The sequence below is a fragment of the Peromyscus maniculatus genome, chromosome 1, assembly GCF_049852395.1.
Source record: "Peromyscus maniculatus bairdii isolate BWxNUB_F1_BW_parent chromosome 1, HU_Pman_BW_mat_3.1, whole genome shotgun sequence".
NCBI lineage: Eukaryota > Metazoa > Chordata > Mammalia > Rodentia > Cricetidae > Peromyscus > Peromyscus maniculatus.
Window position 1 is genome coordinate 201,291,278 of NC_134852.1, and position 12,417 is coordinate 201,303,694.

A 12,417-nucleotide genomic window follows, 5' to 3' on the forward strand; every position below is an offset into this window, starting at 1 on the left:
CTTGGCCCACCACTCTTTCCTGATGGCCAAGTGTGCTGTGAAGAGGCTGAGAGAGGAGTTCCAAATTGGATCTAGTGCCACTTGACACCAACCACAGGCTGCTTTCTGACCTGTGAAATGAGGAGCTGGATTAGACTGAGATGTTTCAAAGGTTGCTGTGTCCAGCTCTCCTGGGGACTGTCCTGTTGAGGTGAGCTGTCATGGATCCTGAGATGTTCCTGTCTGACCCACTTTATGTGAACAGACATGAAGACTGCTCTCACAGAGTGCTGCTGCTAAAAATAAGCTAGCCATCACGTGGCCTCCTTGCCAGTCTCCTATCAGTCATGTCTGAGTGTGGGTTCTAGGGGCCGAGTTCAGTGTCTTCCCTGGAGCTTTGACTGTGGCTTCGTAGTTCTCTTTGTTCCTGTGTCCTTGGTCTTTTCTCAGAGCTTGAAAAGGCTTCCAATTTAGGAGAACAATCACTGTCCTTCCCTTCAGCGTCTCCCTCAATCTTCGATGCCATCACTGGGCTCATCAATTGTTATCAGATTAATGACAAATACGTCTAAAAGGAAACTGCTTCACACGTTAGGCTGCTCTGACTAGGTTTTTGTTTTTATTTATTTATTTTTAAATCTCCCCTTTCTTAGAAGAAAGTGAGTGATACACAGGCAGATAGATCTCTCAAGCACAGGAGAGTGGGGTCTGTTCTTGGATATAAGATAAGTTTGTTTCGAAGTTAAAGAATGCTTCAGGCAGGGTCTTATGAAGGTTGTTTTACTGGATTTGTTTTCATTACTCATTGGACAAAAATTTACTGATGATTTTCCCTGTGACAAACCATGTTATTGAATACATTGATAGATTATTTAACAATGAAATCTGAGGTCAATGATCCTCATAGGGATGCAAAGGTTAGTTAAACCTACTGCATGATCTTTTAACCCAAGGAGAACGCTGATATCTTATTAAAGAGCCCTCGTGAAGAGTCATTTTCCAGAGACTATGATCAGATGACCAGTCCACACAGGCCGAGGGTGCCTCAGCTGAACCATGTGATAGAGGGGCTTTTCCTGTCTGCTGCCCAGAAGAGTGTCATTATTAGGCAGTCAGCAAATGTAGGATTGAGAAAAGGGAGAAAGGACAGTGGGCTATCGGGCAGGTTAGTGTATCTTGTTCTTCACAGAACATAATGATAGCTAAAATAGAGTCCTTTCCATACATCAGCTGGGTTTTAAATATTCACTGCTCAGCCAGTCGGGTCTCCAGGACTCTCTGAAGCTAGTGTGATCCTCTTATTTTATGACAATGGAAACTGAAGATCAGTGTTGGCACACACATGCAGAATGTTCTGGGGAGCTGATAGCAAAGAGAGGAAAAATTCTTCTTGATGAAGATTGATGAGGCCTACTCCAAAAATTAATTTTTCCCAATTGTGGTTGTTATGTTTCAGGAGAGCTGCACAGCAGAAGAATTCATGGTTGAGGAATTTAAAACTTCATAAAGACTTTAATAGATTGTATATGATTATAATATCCTAATTCTATCTTGCTCCATGGAATTTTGTTTTAAAGTAGCTTAATTAAAACCAGAAATACAACATATTTAAATACAGCTGCTATTGATGACTTGTTTATAGTATGGGAGTAATAACGTGTCCTGGTACAATTGTCTTCTACCACCTGATGCTCTGTAGAAAAGTCCCAAGAATTTTCTTCCATGCAGTTTCAGTGAGATGCTTATATCTTTGCCCTGTTGCAGACACTAATAACATTGAATATGATTTGATTTGGGTCAGTCTGAAAAGGACCTCTTCAGGCTTCTGAGCTGAAGGCTTGGTTGGAGCAGATAGGCTTCTAATAGGTGACTAATGAATTTAGAGCTGGATGGACTATTAAGATATGGAGCCTAGTTGGAGAAAGAACTTCACTTGGCATGTGCCTTGGGCTGGTATATCTTATCTTCAGACCTTTTCTCTGTTTCTTAGTCTCTGTGAGCAAAGAAGAACTTCCCTCTGTGAGAAAGAACTTCTCCATCATGATGCTCTGTCACCATAGGCTTCTAGCAATGGAGCAGCTAACAACAGATTGAAACTATAAGTCAAAATCTTCCTTTAGGCTCTTTTTCTTGTCATGTGACAAAAACCTGACAAAGACAGAGCATTATTTCTCTTGTGGTCTGTTCTGTTGTGGATATTGGCCTTGGCCTGGTAGCATCCTCTGTTGCAGTGTTAGTCCCAGAAGATGAAGGAATTTGGATGCTGGAGGTAGAAGAAATCCCAGGATCATTTATTCACTTGGTTGACATCTGAGTGAGCATGCCTCTCATCCATCTCCAGTTGCCCCTGGCATCATTGCAGCTCCTCTCAGGTACTGAAGACCTCTCCATCCTCACAGACAACAAGAGTAAGGCCAATCTACAGACAGGCTTTCCGTCAACTCTTTTATCTTTCACTTCAAAAATCTCTACTCACTACTCACTATTCCTCTACCATTTGCATTCACCTATTCGCTCTTTTTATTCATTTCTGACATTCCTTTCTTATGGAATATCACCAATATAAGTGACTCCTAGTCTGAGTAGTTAGAAAGAAAATATTTGGTAAGATGAGAGACATATACAGATTATGCCCACAATGCTACTTTATGTACAATTTATATTTTGGGACAGGGACATGTTGGATAGAATTTTAACTCTAGGGCAATGGTTCTCAACCTTCCTAATGCTGCAACCTTTTAATGCAGTTCTTCATATTGTGGTGACCCCCAACCATAAAAATTGTTTTTGTTGCTACTTCATAACTGTAATTTTGCTACTGTTATGAATTATAATGCAAATATCTGGCAGTCTTTGGCGACCCCCGTGAAAGGGTCATTCCAAAACCCACAAGTTGAGACCAGTTGTTCTAGAAGTGGCTGGGCTCAAATCCTATTCTCCCTCAGGATAGGTGCAGAAGCTTATGGCAGAAGTGAAGCTCTGGCTCAAAGCCACCTACCTGGCCTAAGCCCACTCTTGCTGCTTCTTAGCTGGATGACTGGAGGCAAGTTGCTTAAGCTCTCAATGCCTGATTGTGCCTTCTTTAAAAAGAGGAAGAGATTGATTCCCAACTCCTAGAGATGGCATGAGAATTAAATGAGACCAGGATTTCTGCATAAGATAGTGCCCACCACATGTGTGCTCTCAGTATCTGTGAATTGTTATCATCATGTGGCTTCAGGCACATCACTTAATCTCTCTTATTATCCTCTTTACCACAGAGGAGAATTAGATGAATGGTACTTTCTTTAAAAACTCATTTCAACGATTAATTAAGATAATGCTTATGAATACCAAACACAATGTCTGATACTAGATGTTCTTTGTACTCATTAGCATTTGTCATTGTTATTGTGTGCACTTCCCCACACATTTCCACACAAGCATCCCTTGTGCGGCCACGCTCCCCTACCCCAACAGACCCCATCAGATATGTTCACTTTGTTGTTTTGTTTTGGGCTTGCTCTGTTGGCATATTGTTTACATTGTGTTTCCAGAGTGGGGCTTGGGACTTTAAGGAAAGGGACCTGATTGTGTCTGTTCAGTGTAATCTAATTTCCTGGTGAGATGGCATGCTCCAAAATAGCAGTAGTTCACAGGCTGCATGGAAGCATTATTGTTTGCACTAGGTGAGGAAATGCAGATCCAAGGACTTATTTTTGCTGCATTGTGAGCAATGATGGTACAAAGTCCAGGCAGCAATTAAGTGTCTAGCAAAGGCAGTGGCTTTCTATGGGAGTGATTTTATCTCCCACCAGGAGATGGTTCACAAAATCTAGAATCATTTCTTGCTTGTCACAACTGCAAAGATGCTGCTGTATCTAGTAGAGACTAGAAATTCTGTAAACAGTCTGCCGTGCACAGCAGAAACCCCATAATAGAGAACTACTTAGTAATAGATTTTGACTGTGCTAAGCTGAGAACCCTGAAACTAATGCAGACTTACAACCAGACTTACCCTGGCATTTTGTGTTGGATTTGGACCTGGGGGTCACAGCTAAGGTTGTGCCAAGAAACCTTATTTAGGGCTGTTGGGTTTTCCAGGATGGAAATCCTTTGGGGGCTTCAAAACAAAACAAATAAACACTGATGCTGTAGATCCACCCTCATTGTTTTAGGCTTCACAGATCTAGGCAGGAAGCCTCAGACATCTCTTGGTTTCTCCCTCTACTGAGGTACTCATGAGTAGCCAGTTTGTTGAACCACTGGGGCCAGGACACTGCTAGAACAGAGAGGGGCCTGTTCCTTAAACAGAGAAGGAAGGGCTACTGTGGGTTTGGGCCAGGTGGATTGGGAAGGAGTAGGGGCTTGTCAGGGAAAGGGGCGTAGAAATAGGTAGGAGGTAAGCAGTCCATTGGAACTGCCCCATACAGAAGTCAGGGCATCTTTCAACTTCTACTTGCTCCTTACATGATCTGAGATGAGTAAGTTCTCTATGCCTCAGTTTCTTCTCCAGTTAAATAATGAGAAATGATGCCTGCTATACTCATGTTCAAGATTTACTGTTAGGATCAAATGAAATAAATAAAACAAAACAAAATACATCAATAATCACTGGGGGAAACAGCCCATTAAAGTAAGGTCTCAGTTGTTTAGCTTTGGGGGAAAAGCAGTGTTTCAAGGAAGTAAATGTTTTAGATAACTGAAGTTTTGTCTCCAAAGACATGATTGTTTTATTTTAATCAACAAAAAATAATTTGAGTTTCTCTAATTTATATCATTTGCAGCCCTGGTGTCATAAACTAAGAATGTGGGACATAAAGGCCCCTGCTTCATTTTTCACTGTGTCTTCAGCCCTTGGTGTAGATGTCAGACATCTAATGCAGCTGTAATATAGTAACGCCCCAGGGCTATTGGGAAGCATGTGGATTAGTGATGTGGAGACTGAGTTTTGAATTTTAGCTCTGTTTGTCATTTTTCTACGTCTCTTACTCTCTCACTATCAGCCAGTAAATCTGTCTATTAATCAACAGTTGCTTCCTTACTTGCTTTTCTGACATGCCGAAGCCCGAAAAAAATTAGAAAACTGGTATTGAGATGGTTTAAACTGGGAGTTGCCAAGCTATGACAGAATAGAGCCATTGACCACACCTACAGTAGGTCCCAGAAATGACGCCTGTGATGATCAAGTCCTACAGGTCCTGTGAGTTAGGGTGTACTGGAGACTGTGATTCTGTCTTCTTTGGTGCATGCATGTTTCAGTGTGTGTCTTGGCCCTTGCAGCTGGGTTTCTGTGTCTAATACTGGCCTGGATGTCTAAGGCAGGAGACAGTAGCCCAGGTGTTCCTTGAGAAGGGTCTGTAAAGAGTGTCCACACAGACGTCTTTTCTCTCCAGCACAGTGGCTGCACCTCAACCTACTGAGATTTTAACTACCATCTTCAGTCCCCTTGCCCTGCACTCAGCACCACACCATTCAGGCTGTGGTCTGGGGAGACTTCCATTCCCTCCGGCACTAGCCCTGCCACAGCCACCAAATGTAGTTTTTAACTAAGTCTCTATCATTGTGTTGACTACTAAAGACTCAAGAGTCAGACGCTGGTATGGAAATCTGCTAGCTCAGAGGGGCCGAGAAGTGACCAGCTGGCCTTCCTTTTGGGCTGGAGACCCAGCAACAGAACATCTCTCCACTTGTCCCAAACCAAAAGACTGTGAATCTCAAAGTCTCTCCCTACTCCTTCCTGTGGATATCACTATCCTTTTTCCTGCCTCCTCTGTACTATCTATACCTAATTCCTGTCAAGTGGTTGATGGCTCTGCCCCATGATCTAAGGTTGAATTTATTAACACAGTCTTGGGCTTCACAGTGTGATCAAATATCCCAAATATCCCACAATACAGACTCTTAGCTGACCTGAGTCTTCAGGTTTCTCTCAACCTATTAACCAGGAGAATTTTGTCCTGGTCACCATATTGAGTGCTTATAGCCAAAAAAGTTGTTTGTAAAATAGGAAGAAAGAAAGACAGACAGGATCAGATGGTGTGTGTGTGTGTGTGTGTGTGTGTGTGTGTGTGTGTGTGTGTGTGTGTGTGTGTGTGTTGGGGGCAGGAGGAAGGCCAACAGAACAGACAGGAAAATGGAGTTCTATGTGTAAGACATAGATCTAGCAAGAATGAGGCTATTTAAGAGTGTCATGGGTTGAAGGTGCAGCTAGTTGTGGAGTGCTTACCTATCATGAGCATGCACAGGGCTCTAATTTCAATTCCCAGGACAAGGGGGAAAATGTCACAATTGAGAAGACAGATAGAAGATGATGGAGAAGGGAGAATCAGGAAAAATTTCATAGAAAATACAAAGTAGTAGAGATAGGTTGAGGACAGAGATTCAGACTCAAAGTGTTATGTCATGGACTCTTTCAAGAAGCATTGACTCACTGACACCTCTCTAGGTGTATTGTGACCATTTCAGGTGGCAGTCTCTAAAACAAGTCACATTTCTAGGACTTCCAATGGCTGTACTCAACCTGTTTCTCCCTTTCTTCCCCAGGTCGGTGTCTGGATTGGATAAGGAGGCAGACCTGGTGCACATGGAAGTGAGGACAGCAGATGGATGTGAGTGCTGCTATTGGTCAGACTATGCCAGAGATCTGTCTGAGGTCTCTGTCCAACCCTGATTTGCATTTTAATGGCTTGGGAAGATGAAAAGCCTCAAGCTCCATTACTGCCATATCCATTCCTATTTCCCAGAGCAGAGGAATTGACTTCTGGTCCCAAGAGAGACTTTCATTGAAATGAACCCCCAGAAATGAATTTTCTGGGGATGTGAGTTAATGTGATGTATTTTGCTGCCCCTGTTAGTAATTTTCTTAGCATCTTCGAACACTGGCCTCCAAAGCTCATCAGGGCATTTTATACTCAAATGGTGACTCTCAGGGGCCACCTGTTTTGACATATGAACCGTTAATAAGAACAGGTTTTCCATAAAAGTAACTGAGATTTGCAAAAATGTTGTTCATCTATTGGACAGAAATTTAAAGATGACCTATTATATGCCAGGCTTTGTTCTTGACCATGAAGATACAGTGGTTAAAGTATTATATTATCTGTGTGAACAAGAGGTTCTGTTCTAACAATGGAACCCCAAGAGTTCAAGTATATACCTTTGGCATTTTTCTTAATTTATTTGTCGAGAATTTTATACAAGTATACAATGTAATATCATATCTATCTCCCAGTTCCCTCTTGAGCTCCTCCTAGGTCCCACCCAACATATTTCCCTTCCAACTTCATGCTTTCTTCTTTTCTCATTTTTTGTAACTAAGTCAATTTAATGCTGCATATATAGGTATATATGTACATATATGTGTATATATATATGTATGTATATATATGCATGGAACTGTCCACTGGAACATGGGAGATCTACAAGTGACCATACCCCCAAACAGAATGATTCCCTTGGCCAAGCATCTATAAACTGCTAGTGACTCCTCAATAAGGAGTGGAGCTTTGTGTACTCCCCAGCCATACCATGGAAGGGGAAGCAAAAGGAATGTAGGAACTGAAGGATAGGAAAGAGTGTTTTGAAATATTGTATTCAGTACATGGCGACTATACTCATGAAATCACAGGACATATAGTTATATTCACAGGACTTGAAAAAGATCGAGATAGACAAACTACAACTTCTTTGTAACATGTCTGGCTGTATACATCTCATGTAGAATTTGTGTCAAGCTAATTGTTTTAACAATTGTAACATTTGAGGCTAGAGAGATGGTTGAGTGGTTATGAACACTGGCTGCTCTTCCAGAGGGCCAGATTTGGATTCCCAACACCCATATGACAGCTCATAACTATGTAATGCCGTTCCAAGGGATCAAATGCCCTCTTCTGGCTTCCATGGGTATTCAACACAAACACACACACACACAAAATAAAAACAATAAATCTGAAAAAGCCTTTCTAAAAACTATAATACTAACTTTCCAGAATTTATCATATTATAATGCTATATTTTCAAAGGAAAAATAAAGTCAACTTAGATGAAAATATATTTTATTCTAATACATAAAACCTTGTAGGTTGGAAACAGATGCAAACAATCTAATTGAAACACAACAGGACAAGCACCTGCCTGTGAGTTGGATCCAGGGTTCTACCACCTTTATGCTGTGAGAACAGTGGGAAAAGAATCCTAATTTCTCTGCATTGTCCTCTGAAACAGAGTATTATCTATTTCCTGTTCACCCCAGAAGGTTCTGGGTTGAGTAAATAGCAGAGGAGCATTGTAGAACCCATGAAATGAACAAAGCTTGTGAGCATGTCCTGCTTTGACCTGCTATATCATCCAGAGTATATCACATTAAGAAAAGCTGGATGTGCTTTCTGCCCCATTTAGAAATTAGTTGACCTTGGACAGAGATTTTGGCCTTTTTGTAATACCTCATCTATTGCTTTATATGTTTTTAATCAATTTGTTAAGAAAGATTTTATTGTTGAGCAAAATTGACTGCTAGGCAGAATTTAGTTCTGCAAACAACAAGCTCATCAATGACACAGGTGGCTTCATGTCATACTGAACTCTTCCTCACTGATAATTTCCAGGTAAAGCCAGGAAGGGGTTTTGTCAGGACACTGTCAAATATTTTTAACTGTCTTCCCGTTCCTGAAATTTCTAGAATCCACACTTTAACCACACATACCACCATCTCTTGTTCCCATGCCATTATTAAGCCTCATTATCCAATATCTCATAAGTCATTGTAAAGCCCAATGCTATTTTATTTTTAAGCACAAGGGCAATTTTAGTATTTAAAAGTAAAATTCCTGGGGCAGGCAAGCTATAAATCTCGGCAGCTGCCTGGAGGTGGAGAAAGGAAGTAGAGAGGAAAAATGCTATGCTGTTTAAGCCAGCGTGGACTTTAGGCAGCCACATGTTGGGGAGGAAGGGAGGCTTTAGAGCAAAAGTAAGGACACCCAAAATATCAGAAAAAACATACTCAGATTCTGGCCAGCATCTAAATAGAAAAGAGACAGAAAGAAGGGAATGTTGTGCCTTTCTGCTACAGGCCTCAGCAAGGTGGGCAGGCCCAGCTAGACCTCACAGTGGCTCATACGGACTACACTGGGGGCTGGGATTCTGGCAGGCAAAAGTACAGACTCCCATTAAACACAAAATGATTCTGCCCATACATTTAGTGTGGCTTAAGGTGATCCTGCTTTCCTAAGTGTGGTTCCTTGGCCTGATTGACCTGGACCAACTGGACTGTTAGGTCTCACCCAGGCCAGAGATTCTATTCTCTTGAGCAGAAGGAAGTTTTTCTTAATGGGCCTTTATGATACTCTTACATTCACCCATCTGAAGAAGTAATCCTAGCTGATATTATGGAATTGGGTGATGACCTATCTGGCTTCTTCCAGCTCAGTGGGGACACTGAGTGAGGCAGTTGGGCTACCGTTCCAATGTGCCTATCTAAAAGACTTCCATTTGTATAGCAGCCAGGAAGAGGGAGGAAAGGAAGTCTTTGACTTGTGCCTGGAAGGAGACATGGGGGAGAAGTAGAGGTAGGAATTTTTATCCCAGTACTTCTTAACAGCATCCCATGCAAACATAAGCAATGAAATGGGCTGAGCTCAATGTCAGATTATTAGTCCATCAGACTAAACTTTAAACCCTTGGATCATAGATCACTGACTCTTAAAATACCTGTGCTTAGAGCTGCATCACTCTCTAGAAATTCAGAAGCTAAAATGAAGGGCAGAGGGAGCTTAGTTACTGGAGATGCAGATCAAGGGCCTTTGCTTTAATTAGAGTGGGTACAGTGAAACTTCACTTTATATTGGGGGCACAGGGTTTTCTTTGTTTAAAAATACTTCAGAATTATCTTTAAGATGTTTTTAAGAATTGTTTTTTGCTTATACAGAGTGCTTAGTCCAGTTCCATGCAGGCTCCACAGCTTTTGGTCTAAAGTTCATAAATTTTTACTAGCTTGGGTTGGTTGTCTCTGTAGATTTCTCCATCATGATCTTGATGCCCCTTGCACATAGAATCCCTCTTCCCTCTCTTCGACTGGACTCCTGGAGCTTGGCCTGGTGCTTGGCTGTGGGCCTCTGCATCTGCTTCTATCAGTTACTTGGATAAAGGCTCATGTTTGTTTTTCTGAGTCTGGGTTACCTCACTCAGGATAATATTTTCTAGTTCCATCTAGCCTACAAATTTCATGATGTCATTGTTGTGTAGCTTGGTCTGTTTGAGGGGCCCCTGGCAGAGGGATCAGGATCTATCCCTGGTGCATGAACTGGCTTTTTGGAGCCCATTACCTATGGTGGGAAACCTTTCACAGCCTTGATGCAGGGGGAGGGGCTTGGCCCTGCTTCAACTGAATGTTCCAGGCTTTGCTGACCCCCATGGGAGGGGATGTGGGTGGGGAAGAAAGGCTTGGGGGAAGTGGGAGGAGGGATGAGAGGGAGATCTATGATTGGTATGTAAAATGAATAAAAAATTTCTTAATAAAGAAAAAAAGAATCACTTCTCAGCATCATTTTCTAAGTTGTCAACATATGATAACATGTCTGGGTCTAAACTGGAATTTAGGTTCTCATTTTCCTTCTGTGTTCCAAATACCTAGTATTTAGGATCACAGATTCTTATCAAAGTTACCTGGGTTCAGACCCCAGTTCTGCTATTTGCCTAAGGTCTCAGATGTGGAACACAGGGAAATCTGTCAATTAACTGGCAACTTAGTAAAGACATTTAATAACTTGGAGGTGGTGATAATGATGTATTCAGGATTACTGCTCCTTAATGTATTATTGCATATTATTGCAAGATTTAAATAAATTAAAGCACATGATCCTAAAATATTGGCCAACTGAGAATGAGCACCTCAAAATGCTGTTCTTGTCATTGTTATCACCATGATCACTACCACCATCACCTCCTCAATCCTCATCACCACAACCATCATCAGCACCACCATCATCAATCAGCACTACCTCCACCATCATGCAACATCATATCCAGAGATAGATTACTCAATTAGAATTAGAAACAGCTTTCAATTAAGTCAGTCAAGACTGCCATGATGTTTGAATGCCTGTAACTTTGCTAGCTTGTTCCCTGTGCCATACAGAGGCAGAGATTGCTGGAATTTTCCTGTATTAGAAGTTTCACTAAAGCTTGAAAGTCTTAAGACCAACACAAGCGGTGGGAACTACCTGTTTTTGTTTGGTTTTAGTATCCACTGTGCCTCCCATGTTAAATTAGGCCTTTCCATCAATGTCACGTCCTTTGATTTGCACTTCCTGTAAGTAGGTTAGCTCCACTTTCCAGTCCACAACAAATAGGATTAGAGAAGCTAAAGAAGTTTCCAGAGTCCCCTTGAATCTGCTTCTTTTTATGTGTTTGCATTTGAGAGTAATGTTGTTATTTAAAATAAACAGCTCTTGGGTATTTCTCAAGAACAGACCTGAAGAGCTGAATTTGCTTTTTGTTCAAAATTTTAATTCACTTTTTCAACTTCTGACAATATGTATATTACCCAGAGGGATAGAAGTTGAGCGAATCATGGAAAGTTCTTTTCTCTGAGGTGGCAAGAGGCCTGATGTCTAGGAAGTTTGAATATTTAGTAATCTCAAAGGCAAAGTGTAATCACAAGCCACTATATAATTCAACATAACAAAAATGTATAGGCTTTTAATAGAATTCAATTCTGTTTAAGTACCACTTACTGCGGGTTTTTATAAAGCCAGCCAAAGAGAAAAAGATGCTTACAGCCATGGTTCTGCTGGTATAAGGAGGTAACTCTTTTGAGAAAGCCTGGAAAGCCCGACCTAGACTTTACTGTGGCATTTGTCGGTACAGATGGGAAGCTCACCTTGCTGAATTCAGAAAGTTAAAAGCTGTCTCCCTGAGCCCTGCAGAGCTTCTGGCAGGAATGCAGCCCCCTTGGAAAGAAATGAGGCTCTGGAGGGTGTTAGACTTTCTCTCTGACCAAATTCCGGGATGCTTGTGTGCAAATCCGGGTTGCATTCATTTGTGAATATGCTGCCTCTGTCATTGGCCTGGGAATCACTTGAGAAAAGGAACTAGTGTTTTCTGTGTCCCAGAATAGCAATGAGTGTCTGACGCCTGCAGCTTCCCTGTGTACCTTGGTCGGATACAAAAGAAATGAGTGAACCCATCTAAGGCAGCCCTTCACACCATGAGAAACTCCTGTGCTGTAGGTGAGGATGCTTGGAGACTGGTCCAACCTGGCATAGGAGGGGCCTTCCCTAGACATCCTGCTACAATACATACCTCCTTGGAAATTGGACCAGATATTCTGGAGGTACCAAGCAGATCCTTCTGTTCATGGTACAGAAGACACATTATTTGACTGTGACTTTTAGTTTTGTAAATGCAGTCACCACATCAGCTCTTAGAAATGCACGACAAAGATGTTTTCCATTTAGAAAC

General features: G+C 41.7%; 1 protein-coding gene across 1 annotated transcript in view; it reads left to right on the forward strand.

The window, feature by feature from the left end:
* Window positions 1-12,417, forward strand: part of Sorcs3 (sortilin related VPS10 domain containing receptor 3) — a 627,324-nt gene that overhangs the window by 446,287 nt on the left and 168,620 nt on the right. The window contains exon 6 of the mRNA XM_006983301.4: window positions 6,505-6,569. Coding sequence (XP_006983363.1) covers window positions 6,505-6,569 — 65 coding nt within the window. The remainder of the gene's footprint in view (window positions 1-6,504; window positions 6,570-12,417) is intronic.